Raw genomic sequence first — 20691 nt, 5'->3', positions numbered from 1 at the left:
ATGCTTTTCTCTCTGCAAATCATGCAACAAATCTTTGTCTAGTTGCCTACATATGGGCAATTATATTTAAAATACTTGACTTTAAGTTGGCAGTATTCAGTACAATTGTTTCTAGCTGGAATTTCTGAACGTACTTCTTTGAAGTGTTTTGTTATCAAGTCATCCCACCATGCACTTCCTAAATACCACATGCATTTAGTATTTGCAAATCCATATATCTGGAATTAATCTGCAGTTGTAATTATTAGTGGATTATGTGATATAGTTGTTGCATATAGTAAAGGGAAATTTTCATTTTCAGCTACATTTGCTTAGACTCCAATGAAAAGCAGAACCCACATTATGTGACTATAAAAATAAAACCCATTGAATATGACAAATAAACCAAAAAAGCAATTTACAGAAAGAATGACTCAGCACTGTTAGAAATGCAATTCTGATTTTTTTTTTTTTGGTCTAGCATGAAATGCCCAAATCAATAATGGTTCTAATTTTGTAAAACATAATCTTAAATACTGCAAGAGTAGCAAATCCTCACTTCAAACTACCCAAAGCATGAATATTAAAACTCGGCGGGAATTAATAAGTGCTGGCAAAGCCAGCAGAGCTTACACTGTGCATTAGCAAGGCAGGAAACAGTGGGAGAAAAACTACTTGCTGTGGCCCAAGGCACCACTTGCACAAGTCTGTTGGGAAAAACCTGTTGCTGCAGCAATACACTGATGTGAAGTGAAAGCTCTTTCAGCAAAGGCAGATACCAGCATGCAATCTCTCATCAGCAACAAGGCTGATCTGACCACTGAAATACCAGAGTATGGTAATAACATTTTTGCACAAAAGGTGAAGATTTCTAAGACTTTCCCATTAACTGTCCGTTTTGTAGCAATGGCAAAGGTCTAACGGACTGGAGAGTGGGGGTTTAGAGTGGGTAGCAGTCGTTTACAGAGGCTCAGTGTTCACTCCAAGGGCAACTCAACCAGTGACATAAGGCAGGCTTCCTCGCGATTTTAATGACAGAACAACTCCAGGGAGCTCTCTGCCTGCCAGGGCAAGATATCGTATGCAATGTAATATTTAGCACTCTTTATAATTGGGCATTCAAGCATAGCTGGCAAGACAATGAACACCACAGATCTACAAAAGAGAGAAGTGTTGGCGCATGCTGGCCCCGTGTTGGTGGGCTCCCTCCCTCGTGCCTGGCACCACATGGTCCCTGTGGAGTGGTTTTTGGGGGGAGCAGAAGGAAGAAAAACAGATTCGCTCTAAGAAAACCCGGCCTCTTCGTCACAAGACACACTTCCTAATCATCCTGAGACACAGCTGAGCTGAGCTTGTTCCTTATCTTATGTGGCACATCAAACCTGAGTTGTTAGACAGGAGCTCAGGTTTCCATAAAACCATACTGGGCTGCTCAAAGTATTTATTATCTAAACCATGGCTCTGATGGTTTTTTTAAGTTGGTTGTAGAATTTGTTTGGGAAGCTTCCAAACAGAGAAGAACCAGAACGCTTACAAAGCAGACACAGCCTGACTTTCTGAGTCCATCTGAAAGACTAGAACCAACAGCATAAACTAGACTAAACAAAACGTATTTGGCCTCAAATGCCAATTGATAATTCATCTCAGGAAGCTCAAATACTCTGATCCTGTTGTTCTGGCCACCAAACCCCATCCACTCCATGCAAGAAAGGACATTAATCCTGATCACTATCCCATAGCAGAATAACTCTTTTTACAGCCTACACATAAATGGGAGAAAAGAGATGACGTACTCATCATGAACTATGGTGGGGCCATCCCTTGTTAAGGCCTCTTCCTTGATTACATTAATAAGTTCAAAGGTACTGCTTATAGGAGCATCTGGGTTTGGCCATTTAGGACATTGAAAGTGGCGGACTTCCAGAACGTAGTCATCCTGAAATGAAAAAACAGCCTGGGTATTAGCTACTACAGTTTCACAGTCATCCACCCCAGGCAGAAAGCACAATGGGGAAAAGCCTCACTACAAATTGAAGAGATACGTTCTTCTTCCAAGGGAGTTTGCATACAAAGAAGAAGAAAGATGCTCAGCTCTAGTATCTCTGTAACAGTGAACACCCTAAAATAAAACAGGCATAACAAAAAATTGAAAATGATTTTGTATTTGAGTTCAAGGCTTACATCCATATATATATGTTCTCTCAGAGATCCTACAGCTCTAAGGTCAAACAAGAGAAGACCAACCAAAGGACTTGGATTAAAAAGGGCCTGCAAACTACTATTTTGCAGCAAAATCCAGCTACAGTCCTGATATCAAACAAAAAGCAGACTTGTAGTTGAAAAGAAATGTGCTTTACTAAGTAAACCCTCTTAATCTCTGAGAAACAATTAATCTATAAATGCTGAATTTTGTAAGCAGAAATAGGACAATAAACCTTGGTGTGTACTTTATACTGAGTAATTCAATCTACTTCTGTGACTTTCGAATGAGAAACAAATGTCCTCACTTTCAAATAAGGTAAACAGATTCAACACTACAGTCTCACTAGCGGGAGGAATCTACCTCCAGCAGAAGCAGAAGACAGGAGTCAGTGAAGAATACCCTTCCCCCAGTGAGCAACATGCACAGATATGCATTTACAAATAAATCCTTTTCAAGACTGTTTCTGAATCTCTCTCTCTCTCATGTTTAAATAACATCAATAACATTTTGGAGAAAAGCCAAGGCCCACATTTGGGGGTTTATTTTACCTGGGTAGCTTCAAGGATAAAGTCATGGATGATAATTTGCTCTTCGTTAGAGAGGCACAGTCTGTCTTTGCTGATAAGGGTCACAGTAAAGGCCTCACAGTTCATGGACTCCTCGCGACTTGGCCAGTACACAAACTCATCTTCTGCCTGGAGAAAAGAAACAACACACATCCTGCAGCCTTGCAGATATCTTAAGTGCGACTGAAAAATCCAGTGGATCAAAAAATCGGTTTGATAAACAGAGATGATCAGAAGCTGACCTTTAAAAAACATCTGACGCTAAAACAGACTTACTGTAACAGTAGTCAGTAAACCTACCAGATCCTTCCTCTGTGTGCCCAAACAGGTAACGCCTGCTTTTTAATTGGTTTCATAGGGAAATGGTTATTTTAGCTTGCTCACACTTAACCTTTGTATTATATCCCAGGCTTTATTATCTCCTGCCTACACAGTTTTGCATGAAAGTCAGATATTTGTTTAGAAAAAACGCACTGACCTTTAAAAATTAATTGCTTTTTATTTTTAATTTGTATTTATTGTGGCCTAATCCTAAACTCAAGCTCTGTGGATCAGACCTAGGCAGAAGACTGATGGATGCTCTATGAAGGGGTTGAATTTTTAGAAGTGAGGAGAGGAGTGAGGAGCAAGAAAGAAACAGAAGTGTTCTTAACCTTGAGAAAAACACTGGTTTAACTTCATGCAAGTTCTCCAACAAAACTCTAATGAAAACACTATGACACTATAAATTCTCAATGAGACTGTGAATGGGAATAAAGGCTCAGTGCTGAAGTAGCCTTACTAACTGATGGGGTATTGATAACATACTGTCAACGCTATGCTTTAAAAAGCAACCGTGCATTCTGATTTCACTGTAGAGAAAGAAAATTAGGCTCTGTAACCACATACAGGCAAAGCCTGCTTCTCCTCCTGGCGTCAGAGGTCTCCTGTCATGCAGCATAAGAAGAGACACTAACCCGACAGCCTGCGTGGCTGTGTCTCCGAAGACTGTTTTACTGTGTTGAAAACACATGAGCTACCTGCTTTGTCCCTCTGTGACCATGAGCACGTCCCTGCAAACAGGCTTATCTCTGTGGGCCTGGAGACTTGATGAAGATGATGTGCAAGATACTGCTGAGATTCAGACCTCAAACATTTAAGTTTGTTCTGAAAACAGGACTTGGGGTCCTAAGTCCCCTGAGAGCGTTGAAAATTCTGCCCTCAGCCTGCAGAGGTGACATCGAACAGGGCAGTATCGGTGATCGCCGTGGAGGTGCTCTCTCCCTCAGCGTGACAGATCCCCAAGTAGCAGGCAGTCGGCATGATCGTCTTGTCCTTTCACATTACACATTCAGCACCTTGATGGTCTCAGTCCTGTGCCACCCCTCCTTGCCAACCAACACAACCCACACCAGACACCGAGCCAACGCCTGGACGCCACTGCCTGGCTAGCCAACCTCCACCCTGAGCACAGCCAAGGCCAAACCAGGCGCAAGGCATCCCTGCAAAGGATCTGGCCGAGTCTGGCACTCCTCCACTACACTTCAATCACTGCTGTTCTCTAGAGCTATTCCACACACTTGTAAAGACAAGATCAGCCTCTTCATTTCCCCCCAATGTGCTTTCATTTCACTAGTGCTTTCTGGTTCAATCGTATTTCTCTGAAAGCTCTTTGCCTTGCGATGCCTGCAGTCCCCTTCATCTCACCGCACACAAGGAAGTGTATCAGCTGCTGCCTCCTTAGTAGCCCCTCATGACTGCTATTTTCCTGCTGTAATAAAGGTGGTTTCTCTACCACTCTCAGCTAGAATCGTCTATTCACCTCAATGATGCATGCGTGGAAAAACAAACTGTTTACTTCTTAATCCTCTTCAACGCACACTCTTGAGACATGCTAGTAAATCTGGAAGTAGTGATTAGCACTTCACCTTTGTCACCTTCTCTCTCTATCTCATTATTTCCACCTAAATCAACATACACATTTGCTTTTTTGCTTACATTAGAAATAACACTTGAAACCTTGCATGGCCTTAGCCCTGTATGGGCTTAGCCTTAAGCCCCGCAAGCAAATAAGCAACTACTATATTGTCTCTGCTTTGCGTTTCCCTTCCTTTCAAGGTCCTTACCTATGGCCCTGGCCACCCAGTAACCTCAGTGCTTTACATCCTGCCAGCCGGGGAACCCACAGGAGCTTTGCAGAGGTTGTCCTCGCTGGCCTGCTGCTGTGGTCCACTCCTGCTCACTGCAGTTCAGGATGTCCTTCCCAAGGGGGAGGACAGAAGAGGAGGGCAAAAAACAGGCCCTGCACCTAGGAACTTGTCTTACTAAGCTTATGGCAAAGTTTGAGAAGGTCACTCAAAAATTAGTTACGTTTTTCAACTAGAAAATAGCCATAGTGTGTAACTAAGCAACCCTATGCTGGTGCCCTGCTGGGCTAAGTAACAACCCTATGGCAGAGGGAGGGAAGCATTTAACTCACCAGGCTCTGGTTGTCTGGCAGCATGACGATGATTTGTGCATTGTGATCCCAGATCATTCGCCAGAAATCTTTAGTTGTATGTGGCAGCGGATGTTGGGTTATGATGAACTCGTTACTTCTGTAGTAGCCCTTTTGCAGCAAAACAAACCACACAGTTACTTACTGCCTTAAGTACTCTTAAAGCATTAATTTCATCTTTGGGGACAGATAATGACCCTATTTCATTTTATTCTGCAATATTTTCACACAGACTATAATTTTATAACTCCATTTCCATTCTGCAGAGTCCCTGTTGTTTTCATTCACTCTACATCCCAGTATTTATTTTACTGTGTCTCATGGAAATACGAATCCCACATAAATGCATCTTGTATTTAATTTTTTTAGGCAACAATCTTTAATAAAACACTGTTAATAGCTTTACATTACGGGAAAGGTGTTAAAATCTCATCTGTTAATACACAGCCATTACATACAGAATTAAGACAATTATAGGCATCTGGTATTTAGCACCTTAGAATTGATTTTACTTTGTAATTAGCTGTTGGCTTCCTCACCATGATATAAGAGGCATTAATGTAATCAGTTCCCTTCATTCCAGGCAGCGGTGCCAAGCCCACTCTAGCACGCTCAGCTATAAGATTAAAAAAAAAAAAAAAAATCAAAGTCTGATCATGGCACAATGCAGAAAGCAAGAATTTCTCAGATGTTAACAAACCAAACACTGAGCAGCTCCCATCTCCCCCAGGAGCAGGCCAGCACTTTAACCGTGTTAAAGCATTGCCTACTAACACAGGATATAAAAAGAGAACGTTGCACAATATTCCCACAAGGACAAAGTAATTTCAGGAATCAAATTTTACTATAGCAAAGATTTTCACAGCAGGCTGAATTACCAAATGACAGTATATGCAGTGATAACAGGGGATTTCAGGTAATACTTGACTGCAGTGTCTCCATTTGTCTCCAGCAGCAAACAAACCCAGCTGATTTATTTTGTTTTCCCTACCACTCGGCAGCACTACCATCACTCACTTCTCCTAGCTAGAGGGTGAGATAACCTCTACAGAGAAAACGCTTCCCGAACAGGTAACCACCCGGCAGTGTGAGCTTGTCCTCCAGCAGGTCTACACTACTCCGTGTTTGAGGATCGGGTTCAACAACATCCTGGAACCAACCGACGGGCTCCTAGCGCCGAACCAAAACCACTGCAGCTACCGGACACAAAGTCATATAGACTCACTCTGCCCATTCGCATTTGTTTATAAGCTATATTCTGATGGCTTCTCTTTCTCTTAGCAAACTTTACGATGGACCAGATGCCGTTACAATTTTGTGCCAGTTTGGCTGTGATCTGTCGGGTGCTCTGGGTAATCTGATGGAAATGACACTGTGCCCATGCTTGGTCTGGAGCAAATTCATACTGCTGGGTGACCAGGGCACGCACAGATGCCGTATTAATGATTGTGAAACTATGGCCTCAGGCACTACATACCCTCACCTGGGGAAGGCTGAGATACAGTGGCCTACCACGCTCCACCAGGACACACACCCACATGGCCACAAACACCCAGAGAAATTGAGAGTAGCAGCTGAATTACCAACAACTTCTGTCAGTCACGTTGGGAGACCCGACCTGAGCAGGGAGCTGTATCAGTAATTCTCTTACTATTCCACAGATTTACCCCCTACGTAATTATTCAAATTCTTTAGCACTTCAAATTAACATTTCACTTGGACAGTATATCTGGCTGACACCTTAACTGTTTTCTTTTGTTCAGTTTCATCAGAGTAATGCTGAAAGACAAGACAGCTTGGTTGGAACAAAAGATTACATTTCTCCTTCCTAGTGGCTATGCCTTTCCATGCATAATGCAAGGAGAATTCAGTACAAAAAGTTATGCCAGGCAGTAATCAAACCGAAGATGTGATCTTACACGGCACGACTGATGAGTTCCTGTTCTTCTCTTTGTTGCAGTCTTTCTGCGCACTGAAGCATTCTACGTATTTTGCATTACACTGTGTAACCAGCTGGAAGAGAATAAAGTAGTAAGTCAGTCCTCATGGTGCTCTCAGTGAAGAGAGGAGGTTTCTTTGCCAACTCCTGGGAAGATGCATCAGTAGAAGAATAAACTGCATTGTTAAATTTGTTTAAAGTACTCAAGATGCCAATGGAAATCATCCTTTTCATACAGTATGTTTAATGGATAAAAAGATCTCTGCAGCTCTCAGCTTTGAAACACCCTGAGAATGAACTTTCATCAAAATGTACTTTCAGAGAACACTACATTTAGTTATCTTTGAGAATATATTTCAAAGACTTGCAGATACGTTCACTCAGAAGCAGGTTTCAAGGAGGAAAAGCCAGCAAAATAAAACAACAGCAAAAGCCCTTCTCTGTTTTCTTTTAAAATAAAAGCAATATGCTTCCTGCAAAACATCTTTTCCTGCCAGGCCTTGTGGGAAGTCGGCCTGCGAGTATCAGAGAGCTGAGCTGGTGGGTTACGTTCTCTGGTCTCCCAAGCTCATCTCGGGCTGGGGATGAGGTGCAGAGAAAAGTCCGGGAGGCAGATCTGTATTGGAATATTCCTCCCCTGGTGCATGGGGAAACTCTACCAGAGCGAGGAGGGTGAAGGTGGCTTCCTGCAGCAGAAACTCATACTCAGCGTAATTTTACACTAAGACGGTTAAATGTAAACTGCTGCACGAGCACATGAGCAAAAGTTACTTTCTGCCAACTTTGTGGTAGCAGCAGAAACTAGGGAACAATTTAATAATTGCTGCTGGCCACATCCTTACTTAGTCCCAGTTTCAAATGCACTCTAAACAAGAAAGCACTCATCTAAGTACTGGCATAAGCCCCATTAGAACCTGTGGGGTTTCTAAATACCTGTGCAACTCTGGCAAAGTAATTTCAGAAAATGGCACCTAGGTTTTTGAAATTTTGCCCCAAGTTGTCAGAAAACATCTTTAACTTATAACTTAGTATTTTTCTTAAAAGAAATGAAACAATTTTTTTTATACCAAATCTTTTTCTCCTGCTGCACATTGTGTATGTTTGTTTCTTTAATTTAGTAATTAAGCATCTGGAATGTCTTGACTAATGCGGAAGTACTGAGATTTTTACAAGCGAACTGAGAAAATAGCCTATTCATTTTTTGAATATTTTGGCACCTGGCATAATTTGTTTTAACAGTTTCAGTTCCTTAGCCAGTTATTGACCGAGTTGAACTGTGAAAACAGACTTCATGTATAATCTTCTTATGATACACAGTAGCACAAAATAGTTTTAAATGCATTTAAATAAAACACAATCAGAAAATCTTACGTTTTAAACAGGAGAAACGAGCAAAAAGTTTTACTTTGGTCAGGATGAAAGCCAGCTATAACATAGTAGGGAAAAGCAGCAAGTATAGCTATTAGCGGTGAAAGACATCTTGTGTTTCTCTGGTCTTAGAACATTTTAAAATGTGTATCTACAGTGCTGAAATAGTAAGCGGTGCTAAGAACCTCATTTTATTTGTTTCTGCACAAATGGGCGTGAGAGAAGCAGCCTGGAGGGCGACCTCCAGCCAAGCAAACTGCACACGGAAACGTCCAAGCCCCTTCGGAAAGGGGAAAGCAGCAGTACACTCGGATGAGTGTCCATTTCCATTTCTCACCTTTGACTTCAGGAGTATTAGTGCTGATTTCAAGCAGTGTAATTAAGATTGCTGAGCTACTCAGGGGTTCTGGTTGGTTCCTTATCTACGGCAATAGACGGTGAAGGCATGCCATGCAGCATGGAGTGGGGCAACTGAGTGCCCCGGAAGGCTGTGATAAGCTTTACCTTGAACTGTTTTTCTAGTCGTGTCTTCCCTCCTATGCCAGGTATGAGGATGCTGTTAACGTAACTATGCAGCTGGTTTGCAGATACTTCAGTCTCCTTCCCAAGGATGGCTTCCAACAAGGCATCATGAATAAAAATGTACTGCTCCTAGAAAAACAACAGCATGTCACGTAGGCACTTGGAGTAAACTAAACAGCTGGTTTTAACTGAGCGGTAGAGCACCCTAAAAGAAAGGGTTACATCTTCTTTGCAAAACAAGCCACCCATGCAAATGCTGCCAAATCTGGAATAAACATTTAGAAGTGTAACACACACAACTCTGAAGAAGTCAAAAGTAGAATCTAAAGTTTCTGGTCTAGGAGAAGAGAGACATTCCAGCGCAATAAACACCTGCTGATATATTCTCTGTTTGGGGGGATGTAACTGAAAAATCTATTTTCTCTTTGATTACCACATAAAAATGAACATAGCCTTAAATCCAACCCCACTGCATTCTTTACCTCTGTCTGGACGAGGTAGTTGCGCTGTGTCCTGATGTGTTTCAGGAAACCCAGGACATTAACTGTGCTTTTGTCTTTTATCTGTTGCAGCATACTGTCTATCACAATGTAGGTACCAGTTCTGCCAACACCAGCACTACAGAAGACATAAAAGAAACTCATGTAACAGAGCCAGGCCAAAGAAAATGTTTATAATAGCAAAGGGGAACTAATCAAGATCAAATATTCCTGTCCACAGACTTTACTTTCCATGCTAGTACCAACCATGAAAGTTCCTAAACAAAAATTTTTTGTTTTCTGGGAATTTTATCCAGCAAATTAAGTCCTTAGACACCCTGTGAAATCAGCATTCTCTCAAATGTTTTATTTCCTCCCCTCTACAGGTATCTCTGTGCTACAAGACGAGGATGTGAGTGTAGCACAAGCCATTACACTTGTGCGACGGAAGCTGGCTGGCGCCGCTGGCCAGAGCAGTGAGGATGGAGCTGCTGTGGAGCCTGGATTTTCACACTCTGGCTGTTCGTGTGTTGTCCTGTCTCCACTGCTGCTGTTACTGGTGCTGGGTAGAGGAAGCCATGTGGAGATCCACCCTGTACCAAACTGCTTCTATCCCAGACCCACCAAGGTTGCTCCAGGCTATGGGGCTGCTCTGGTTGGCTTCAGCCTTGAGGGAAGGCTTGGGCTTGACAGCCAGAGTGTAGCTGTAACGCTGCTCTGCAAATGTAAGTGATCCCAGCCCTACAGCAAGGCAGTAGAGGGGGTTAACTCTGTGAATACAGGATTTCTGGAAGGGCAGAAGGGTGCTCCTGGGCTCAGCCTAGGAGGGGAGAGAGGGGAACTGTTTAGAGCTTTCCAATTCTTGCTCAAGAGCTCTAACCCCCAGCATCCCCTCCTCTTCGCTATGGCGCTGTACAGCCCCCTCACACACAGTATTTCATGATGGAGACCACTTCCCTTAACGCATTTAAGGGAAGTCCACTGTTGACTGCAAGTGCTGGTGAATATGAGTTCAGCTCAGTGGTAGAGCTGCATGCTATGCACAAGGAGAGCTCCAGGACTTCAGGGTTTTTTCAGGTCTGATTGCTAGCAGATGTGATCCTGCTCTGCCCATGCACTGAACGGGCAGGCTGCAAACAAGCTTTGAGCCAGGAACTGCACAACCACATCAGTGCAACGCTGAACATCTCAGCAGCATGAAGCAGGGCTTTGCTAGTGCAACTGGGAAGCACCTGCACTGGAGCTGGCTTGAAACGTAGGCAAAGCACTCTCACACCTACCTGCACTCCACGGGGCAGGCATACTCTTCCTGCATTAATAACTCACGTGTTTGTCTTAACTGGCATTTAAGACGCACGCTGCACACTAGGCATGCTTGCCGTGAAGTAGCTAATGCCACTCGTCATACCTGCAGTGCACAACCACCGGTCCCATGTCCGTGGTTCTGGCTGCCGAGGATCTCTGCACAAAGGTTAGCACAGGCAGGGCATACTCCGGCACTCCCATGTCAGGCCACTGAGTGTAGTGATACTGAATAACCGTTCTCTCATTCTGCCGCCCTTTGGGATTTCCTTTCTGACCCTGCATGCAAAGTGTGCACAGCGAGAAGAGAAAGATTAGGAAAGGGAAGCATGGAAAAACATTCAATCTTACTGGCTTGCTCAGCTGAGAAAGTGCCCAACTCCGACAGAAGAAATCTTCTGCAGCTCTGCCTCCTGCTAGGTGGAGACAGAGTTCAAGGAAAAATACATGTGGGAACAGAAAATAACAGCAGTAACTATGAGACCAAACCAGCAGTGAACTTGAAAGAAAGAAATACAGGCTAAACCTTTCACCAGGTTCCTTGTAACCCTGGCTTTGCTTACTAATTTCCCATCCACCTGCTACTTCAAGCTGTCTGTGCAACAGTTGAGGTTTTGCTCCTGTGCAGCTTGCATCCTGCACAAGCCAGAAGGCATCTGGATGACAAGAGCAAAGGCTTCACCCACCTTTTTCATCTTTGTGTTCCTGACTGTGAAGCGGCGCACAGTGTAGCAGGCATGAATGTTTGTGCTCTTCAGCGTGACTATAATGTTGCCATACTCCTCGCTGTTCTCTGATGGCCAGTACTGATCGCATTTCCTCTGAACAAAGAGATAGTTTGATGGGTTGGCTGAAGGTTTGAGCTGGTTCTTTATCTATGCATTTAGAGGCTTTTAGAAGGGTAGAATCACGGCTAGCTATGTATCCCTCTGTTATTTATATATTGTATATTGATATATATACATATATATATATGTATATATACACACCATCCCCAAACATTTTAAACAAATTCTGCCCATGTGATTCAGGGAGGTGGTAATGAGCAGCTGCTAACGAATTAGAAATTCTCTTACTCTTCCTTTTTCAACAAGGTTTGTGATCATGACAATGATTCCAGTATTTTGTTCCCAAATCATCCTCCAAAAATCTTCAAATGTAGACTTTAAAGGTCCCTGGGTAGCAATGTAGGCTTTTGCTTTGTTGTAGCCCTTCAAAGAAAACCATAATGCCAAGTAAGATGAAAGCAGTATCAAAGCAGACATATTTATAATTTAAAGGTACCAAAAAAAGGTGCCTTTCTTATTCAGGACACTGAGAAATTCATAGCGAAACTATCAGAGGAAGCTGGAAAATACAAACACTTCACAAGTAGCAATACTTCCTCTTTGTGGAAGGATTCAGAGTTAACGAAGAAAAAGCAACTCAAACAACTTACATCAACATAATTAGCATTAATGTAGTCACTGTGCTTCGAATCTTTTCCTGGTAAAGGCCTTAGCTTCACCCTACTGTGATCATCTGCAAGATAAGAAACAGAGCAGAGAAGCGTTAAGGAAACATTTTGCAGAAATGTAGGTAAACATCCTATTTCCTACATATTGGAGTATCCCTTAATAACAACCAGCAGAAGCCAGCTTTGGATTGGAGTTAAGGGGACAATGCAAGTGTCTGCCCTCGGTCATCTGATCATGGTAGCAAGCCTCAGGCTTCACATCCCTTGAAATACCTGGTTCATCTTGGGGCAGCTTGTCTTTAGGGGTCATTGGAGCTTAAGGAGGAGAACGATCTCTAGGATCATCTATACCACACAGTGTAGTGTGGTTCAAAGAGCCATGCCACCACACAGGGTGCCATATATAACATCATGCAGAGACACCAGCTCAGCTCTTGTAGGCAGTAAAGCTGCCTTGGCTTGGCTCGGTGTGTGAGCTCATCATCCTCCCCTTGGTGCTGTGTTGAGGCAGGTCTCTGGCCCTGGCGGCACAGTGAGTGCCCTCACTCCTTCACCACCCTTATTACCCTGAGAGGACGGACTCTAGGTCTTTAGCTCCTGTTTTCCTTGCACCCAAAAGCCTGACTTCCTGCTTGAATACAAAAAATGCAGGTCTTCCCCCGCTCCAGGGCAGCAGCATTGGGCCGTTAGGTGCTTCCAACATAAGCAGACACAAAGCACACAGCTAGCTAACTATAAGCACGAGAAGCTGGTTTCATTTGCCTTCCTCGACCACCAATGGAGAGAGAGAGGTTCCTCCACGGGCAATCTGGAGCACTTAAGTTCCTGCTTCAATTTTCCTCTAATGGTACTTCTCACTCTGCACTGCAGAAGAAGCCTAGAGGGACCAGACATCTTTGCCTAAAATCTGAGTTGGAACAACCGCAACAAGCCCCTTGCCCAAAGCCACACAGCAGGTCTATTACAGATCTGGGAATTGGTCCTCAGCCTGCACCTTGTTCACTTCTGAGAATCCATCAGAGATATGCATTTCCCTCCTATGCCATCCAAAACACTCCAGATTTATTGCAATGGTACCGTGAATGAAGATAAACCTTGTGAGCTTTGTATCAGTGGCTCTCCAGCTTTGTTGCTAAACCACAGTGACTGCTGCATCTGCCATTCATTCCACATCAGAGAACAATATGGAAAAAGTTATCGCATTTCCATTTCAGACCTGCAATAATTTGCATTCTAGAGCAGAGTCCAGATTTGCAGTTCTCAGAGGGATACAGGCAAGGCCTGCACTATGCTACAAAGATCATTGTTTGCCCAAGTCATACACACAGCTGAAGCACTTTGAAATACAGCAGATATACTGCGGGAAGATTTAGCACCTTTGGGATTATAAGGGAATCCCAAGGATCATAAATAAAACTCTTTGCTCCACTATGCACTTCCCTTAGGCCAGTTTGCAGAGATTAGCAGGCAGACAGGTCTTATCATCAATTGATCCCAGTTGTTCCACCGTAAAGTTTCACACTGAACTGGTACTTTTAAAACAACACTTGTACCATCAAACTGTACAAACATCTTAAAGAAAAAGCTGGAGTAAAATTCTGGCCCCACAGAAGTCAAAACTTCCACTGCTTTCTGTAGGAAAAGGTTCTCTCAGCCACACTTTCACATGTTTATTAATTACTGTGCAGTCATGTAACTTTGAGTCACCTGTCACAAACAGACACACTGGGAGAGGAGAGTGCCTTTCCCCTCTGATTCCCTGCACTTCTTGCCCGGGTTTACTTACAGGCGAGGATGTTGATGTATCTGTTCTTGTGCTTGTTGTCGGGGTGGTTGGAGTGCTCCGCAGTGATGTTCATGTCGGCTGTACAGCGCTGCACTTCCTAGGCACCAAAATTATTCAAAGAGAAAATCTGTCAGTCCAAAAATGAAGCTTTATCTCCTTTTGCAACAGCTCATGGAAAACAGGTTTAAAATATCAATACCTTAATGGCTGGATTAAATAAATAGTCTTTCAGCATTGCCTTGTAGGACTCATTCTGCTTAAACCAAGGGGGTATTAGCTGCTCTCTGGTGTCTGGTTACGCTCCTCTACATGTCCTTGGTGACAGATGCATTTTGGGCACCCTGAGGGCCTACTGTCCCCTCTGCCCAGTCTCCTGGGCTCCATCCCCTGCCACACACCACTTTCTACCCCCCAGGAAGGGAAGAGAGAGTCCGTCAAAGGCAAGAGCAGCCACAATGTGGCAGACAAAATTAAGCACAAAAGCACTTCTACAGAAGACTTCTGAGCACTGGACAACTTATTTGCTTATAACCCCTCAGAACAGGGTTTCTGACATTTAAGTTTTGCATTGACCTTTTGTTAGTTCTCTGCAGAGGGATGACTTTTATAAAATATAAATAGAATAGATCTGTGAAGATAACAGATAGTGTTTTAGATACCACTGCTAGTACACCTAATAACAGCAAAGGATTTAGTGAAAGAGGTAAAAGGTTGTGTCCAAGTATACATATTGGAGATATGTACATTCAGACATCTACCCAGCTGACTGAGGCCGGCTGTTCAAGAAGCTAGAGATGCAGATGTATGTCTAGTTGAGGAAGCAGGTGAGATACCTAATTTCCATTGATATTTTAGTTCTTAACCTACTTGCATCATCAAACAACTGAATACGGGGCCATACGCAGCAACAGAGTGTCTCTTCTTTGCCCCTGAGGGTAGCAGCTATTCCCCTTGGTCAAGTTCTCCTAGACAGTTACATACTTCAGAGACTGTCTTGCAAGTAAATCACTAAATCTTACATACTATACCACTTCCAAGAAATATTTTCTTGTATCTATTTAAATACAATCTTTCTGAAAAAGCAAAAAGCTTTTTATCATTAGCATTAGCATAAATATTCTTAGTTTTAAAACAAAAACTTGAAAAATATATTGCTATTTGCAGTTTACAAAGTTGTGCAAGAAGCTACGTTTATTCAAACCTTTTGTGGGTCCCAGAAATCACACCAAATAGAACTAATTTCCCCCAAGGTTATACGGGGAGGTGCCAAATTACTTTGTACTTCGAGCTTTAAAAATAACAGTATAGAACCTGCCTAAGAGGGAAAGTCATTAGAAGCTCACAGCTGCTACAAAGATCACGAGCTAAGTGACAGAGAAAAATTATCAAGAGAAATGCTATACAAACAGCAGATGTAACAGAGTTCAGCATTATGCAGACATTTCACAAAGGAGTTGAAAGCAATTTTGATATCTTCCCCAGCATTTACATTTTAAAAGTGCAAAGTATACTAAAACCTTGAACATTTTATAGCTTTTATATCCACATGGCACTCCCAAATGAACAATTGCTTCCCTCGCTCTCCCCTCCATTGGGAGAAGCGTACTACAGTCAAGGGGATGAGCTGAGCAAAGACAACGAGGAATCAGGCACAACTCTCAGCTGGCCCTAATAGAATTTTCACAGTTCCATTTCTATCACAGAAAAAAAAATCACATTAAAGTGTGCGCTTCCCCTAATTCTGCCTGTCAGCTCCAGTAAACAAGGGACTTTTGATTATACGATAGGCAGGTTCATTTCAGCCTAAATCGCAAATGCAGAAGCAGCATTAGTTACATTTTTGTATGATTTAATGCAACTCAGTTTTACTTTTTTGCATTTAGAAACCACGCCACATCATTCCTGTACTGCTGCAGGTCCTGCTGCACTCCGAAAAAATATCCCCCTTTTCTGAAAAGCCCCATATCAAACACTAGGTCCCTGTAGCACCACAAAATTATTTTTGGAACAGTTATTAGCATTGAAACATTTATGCCAAATGCTGTAGAATTTAATACAGATGACCCCAGTAAGGTTTTGGGGAGAATACTCCCCAAAGTTATAGAATCTCACAGGGAATTACATCCCTGCTAAGGAATTCTCTCCAACAGTTTAAATACTACATAGTAAACGTATCATTTCCTATTAACTTCTATAGGATTTTTCCATAAGGGAATTGTTAGGGGGGTTAATCATTTTAATTAACCTTTTTATGTTGATGCCGACTGCTTTTTCAACTGTACAGTGTTCCCAGCTGGCCAATATAAAGTTAATAGAAGAGGAAGATTAGGCTAAGATGGTGAAAAACATGGCAATGGAAAAGAAGCTCTTACACTGTGAGAGGTGATCATCTGAAAATGGCTTTTATTAAAAACTTAACATTATAAATGAATTTTAATACTCTTAAAAACTGCTAAAATGGTGGAGCCCTATACCCGCACACAACACAGCAAAAGGAGACTCTTCAAGGAAAGCTCCCCCCCTTGCCAATGTACCTCAACTCTTTCCATCTTTTTTAAAATCAACATAAGCCAATAAAAGCCCATTTCAACTTCAGGGCCACCAAGTCCAAGACACAACCAGTGCTCTGGATTGCTGAGCTTGTCTGGTGAGAAGGGGACCAAGGACATCTCACTTTGTGCTGGCGACTGGCAATGCTTGGCCATGCTGAATGGACAGATTGGCGGCGAACTGAGGTTGGCTATCCACCCTCTCTTACCTCCCGGGTTCATCTCCCCAGATGCTAACTGCAAATTACTAAACCACAGGTTCGCTACCCCAGACAGTAAGGCAGAAGTTTACGTTCCTTTGTTATTAAAGCCAAAGTGGTTGTCTCCCATCAATGCACAAAATGCTGCAAGAAGACAGGACTAGTTGCAGTCTGTTACCTATGCCTGCTTTTAGAGAGTAATTTACCCTTTGGCAGAACACAATGGCCTGGTGTTAATAAATATCACCCTGGAGAAAGCTCCAAAAAGTCACCTTCCTAATTATACCTTTTTACCATATTATATATTATTACCTATTTACTTTCCCAACATTTTCTAATGCTAATGCAATTAACACCCTAGGATTTCTAAATCTTACTACTTACCAAGTCATTCATTTGCATTTAAAACATCATCATGATTATACTATTATTACAACCTTGCAGGCAGGCCACCAGGTCAGCTCTGGTGCCTGGGCTACTCATTGCAACCTAAACAAAGTCTTCTCCAATTAACACAAAACCGCTACTGGCACCTTGGAGTAAAAGGACAGCTACTCCCCTTATCACCATATCTGTAATTTATCCAGTCGTATCAGGCAAACTTTTCCGCTCCACAGTCTTCTCTTCTGCTTTCTTTAATCCCTTTAGTCTCTTCCACCGATTTTAATGGTGGCTGGCTAGTGTGCTGCTGCTCTTTATGTTTAACTTTGCAGAACACATTACTGTCCAAAGATGAATGGATACAGGCCCTTGTCCTGTCCTTTCAACTTATCATCGACAACCCAAGAAACCAAAGTACATGCTTTCAATTGACCATTAGTTACTGTAAAAAGTGTTCTAGTTCTTACTATTATGGCTAATTTACCTTTTAATTATATTGCCCATGCTAATGCTAATTGGAATTTGATACACCCACGTTTAATGACCCATTTTCATTGCCTTCCTGAAACAAGTTACAGATTAGTTTTTTCTAAACTTCAAAGAATTTCCATTAAAGTGTAAAATCAAACTGCTCCAGCGTCTTGCTGGCAATATAAGGTTGCGAGCAAGAAATTTTGCTACAGTGACTGAGCAGGAACTCGGTCTCTTGATTTGGCCTTACGCAGTGCTGCTGTTGTTCCCCATTACTTCCGTCAGCAGATGTCCTAGCAGGGGCTGAACTGTAAAAGCCTATGAATAGCAATGAGGAGGAACCATGAACAAAGAAAGGATCCTAATTTGAAGGACTAAATTGGAGAAGATCCATAGCTATGTTTTGATCTTACTGTGGAATTTTTCAGCATGAAAGCAGCTAGTGCCTCCACCCCTAAGATCACTCCTGATCTATTAGTTTAATCCCAAATTAGAGAATTCTGTGGTTGTGCTCCTGCTGTTTGCTCTGCAAACATGAAGATAGCATACCAACAGAGACAGCAAACAGCATCTGAAGATCTCCCACAGGAATAGTCTAGATTTTTGTAATAATTTAGCACTAGTATAAACTCTCTGATGGCACTCAGGAGAAAGGTAGCTGGGGAGAGCCCAGACAGAAGGGGAAAATAAACAAACCAGAAGGACTGAACACAGCAACAGTAGTGGAGGAATCATAATAGGTGGTTAAAAATTCATGCAAGTGTGAGCGACTCAGAACCAGTGAGCTGTGCACACAGCTAACCTGTATACCCAAGTGATGTCCACACACGCCAGAGAGCAGAGGACGGTGGAGTAACATTTTCTTGCTGTATCCTGCCCTTCGTTGGGCAGGGAGGTGCCAGTGTCTGAACGAAATCTCACATTCCCTGTGCAGGGACATGGCTCTTTCGAGTGGGGCTTCCAGGCAGAAAATCTGGGAGCTGCTGTTGAGCTATAATTAATAACAGACAGCCCAGATACCTGAGTCTCTTTTACTGCTTTTCCTCAACTTCATCTGTTAATTCACAATATCAATTTCTCAGGCTAGGTCAAGCAGCAAGATAAAAATACAGAACGCCAGGAAGACCCTCTTCTGGACTAAGTCCTTCATCTTCCACCTTCACAGTGCTGCTTCCCTTTAGTTTCAGTACAGCAACACAGAGGCTGAGAATACCCCTAATTATGGCAATTTGGGGCCAGAGTTATAAGACTTTTCCCAGTGCAGTGAAGTCTCCAAGCTGCATGCTTCTGAAATGGCATCTTCCTACTGCTGAATTTCTTGGGGTAGATGCAGTTATAGCACATTTCTGATGTAAGCTGTGTCCAATCTAAAAGGGATGCCAGTATAACCACACAGTGCTTTTAGTTTTAAGAAATGCGCAAAGCACAGTGCCATCTCCGTCTCCAGTGCTGCCCTTCACGAGAGAAGAAGATTCTGAGGTCACCGGTTAAAAAGAGCCAGCGACTCCTGCCCCAAGCAGCGACGACCACGCGAATAACGTTAGCGAATCCCTGCCACATCGCTGAAGATATGGATTTATGTTATTTTCTTACATTTCAGGACATTTAGAAGAAGGTGCCAGGGGAGCATAAAGATATTTTCAATTTATGTGATGAGGGAGCGAGACAGCCTGCCTCCGAGTTCAGCGAGCCTGTGCAGACTCCAAATTGGCAATGAATCATTGCACTCGCGTGGCTGCAGGCAGCAGAGAGGTCTGCGGAGATTGTGTTCCCCTACTCTAATCTCTCCTGCAGCAGCACTGACCAACCCACTCCGGAATTAGGGAGCAGGTAAATAAAATTGTCTGGTCTCTGAAGCCCAAATACAGCATTACAGTATAAATATTCACAGCTAGCTTTGGGGGCACGGGGCAATTTTTCGGCTTATTCTTCCTTTTTCAGAGGGAAAGAACTGCACTCACAAAACTTACTGTTTTATTTCTGTATGAGGCCAGACCAAGGAGGGGGTGAAAAAATCGCCATGGGAGGACACACTTCGCACTCCTGTTGGTACAAGAATTTGGAGGGCACGTGCCCTGTGTAATCAGGCTGAGCACTAGGAGAACAGAGAATGGCAAATGTGACATCAGTTTTTTAAAAAAGAGATCCAGAAGGGATTTCAGGCACCACAGCCCACTAAATCTGACTTCTCTGTGGGGCAAACTCCCAGAAACTGTAATAAAGAGCAGAGTTAGTGCACACCTCTAACACCGTGTGGAGAGGTCCCTGAAGAAGTCCATAGGCAGGACAGTCTAGAATGGAACAACATATTTGGATTTCCAAAATGTGTTTGAAAAGGTCTCTCACAAAATGTTTCCTGAAAATCCGATCTGTTGTGGAGCAAAAGGAGAAGTCCACTTATGTAGTAAGAGGCTGAAGATGGGACTCACAGCCCAGGAATTGCCAGTGTTAGATTTTGCCAGCGAAACTTTACAGGGAACCTGCTCTATTCATAAACGGATGGCAAAGGAGACAAAGTATGTTTATAATACAAAATTATTCAGGATAATTAGAACAAAAGCTGTTTGTGAAGGGAAGCAGAACGTTCTCACAATACTGAGTGGCTGAGTGATAAAATGGCAAATGAAATTCAATGTTGATAAATGCAAAGTGATGTACTTGGGAAAAACAACCCTAACTATACATACACACTGACAGGTTCTCAATTTGCTATTGCCATTCAGCGAAGAGACCTTGGGGTCACAGCTGATAGTTTTCTGGAGGTGTTTGCTGAGCACTCAGTGGTTGTTAAAAAACAAATAGTATGTTAGGAAGGAGGAAAGTAATGGAAAACCAAACAGAAAAACATCACCATGCCCCTGCATAACTCTGCAGTAAACCCAGTCATTAAATACTGTGCACAGTTCTGGCCTTCTCACCTCAAAAAGGATATGGTAAAGTTAGGAAAAAAGGTACAGAGGGAAAAAGTGACCTGAAGCCTGGAACAGCTCCTCAAACAAACAGATTAAATAGTG

At 42.8% G+C, this 20691-nt stretch overlaps 1 protein-coding gene across 1 annotated transcript in view; it reads right to left on the bottom strand.

Annotated features, from left to right (window-relative positions):
* The window catches only part of PTPRG (protein tyrosine phosphatase receptor type G), a 410439-nt gene that overhangs the window by 8236 nt on the left and 381512 nt on the right, over window positions 1-20691 (bottom strand). The window contains exons 17-28 of the mRNA XM_064519114.1: window positions 14077-14173; window positions 12273-12355; window positions 11911-12045; window positions 11521-11655; window positions 10941-11113; window positions 9536-9671; window positions 9036-9182; window positions 7144-7237; window positions 5764-5840; window positions 5207-5335; window positions 2731-2877; window positions 1773-1915 (exon numbers count right to left, since the gene is read on the bottom strand). Of these exons, the coding sequence (XP_064375184.1) occupies window positions 1773-1915; window positions 2731-2877; window positions 5207-5335; window positions 5764-5840; window positions 7144-7237; window positions 9036-9182; window positions 9536-9671; window positions 10941-11113; window positions 11521-11655; window positions 11911-12045; window positions 12273-12355; window positions 14077-14173 (1496 nt within the window). The remainder of the gene's footprint in view (window positions 1-1772; window positions 1916-2730; window positions 2878-5206; window positions 5336-5763; window positions 5841-7143; window positions 7238-9035; window positions 9183-9535; window positions 9672-10940; window positions 11114-11520; window positions 11656-11910; window positions 12046-12272; window positions 12356-14076; window positions 14174-20691) is intronic.

The sequence above is a fragment of the Dromaius novaehollandiae genome, chromosome 12 (genome assembly GCF_036370855.1).
Source record: "Dromaius novaehollandiae isolate bDroNov1 chromosome 12, bDroNov1.hap1, whole genome shotgun sequence".
Classification (NCBI taxonomy): domain Eukaryota; kingdom Metazoa; phylum Chordata; class Aves; order Casuariiformes; family Dromaiidae; genus Dromaius; species Dromaius novaehollandiae.
The sequence above is the reverse complement of the archived record's forward strand: the minus strand, read 5'-3'. Positions and strand labels throughout refer to the sequence as shown.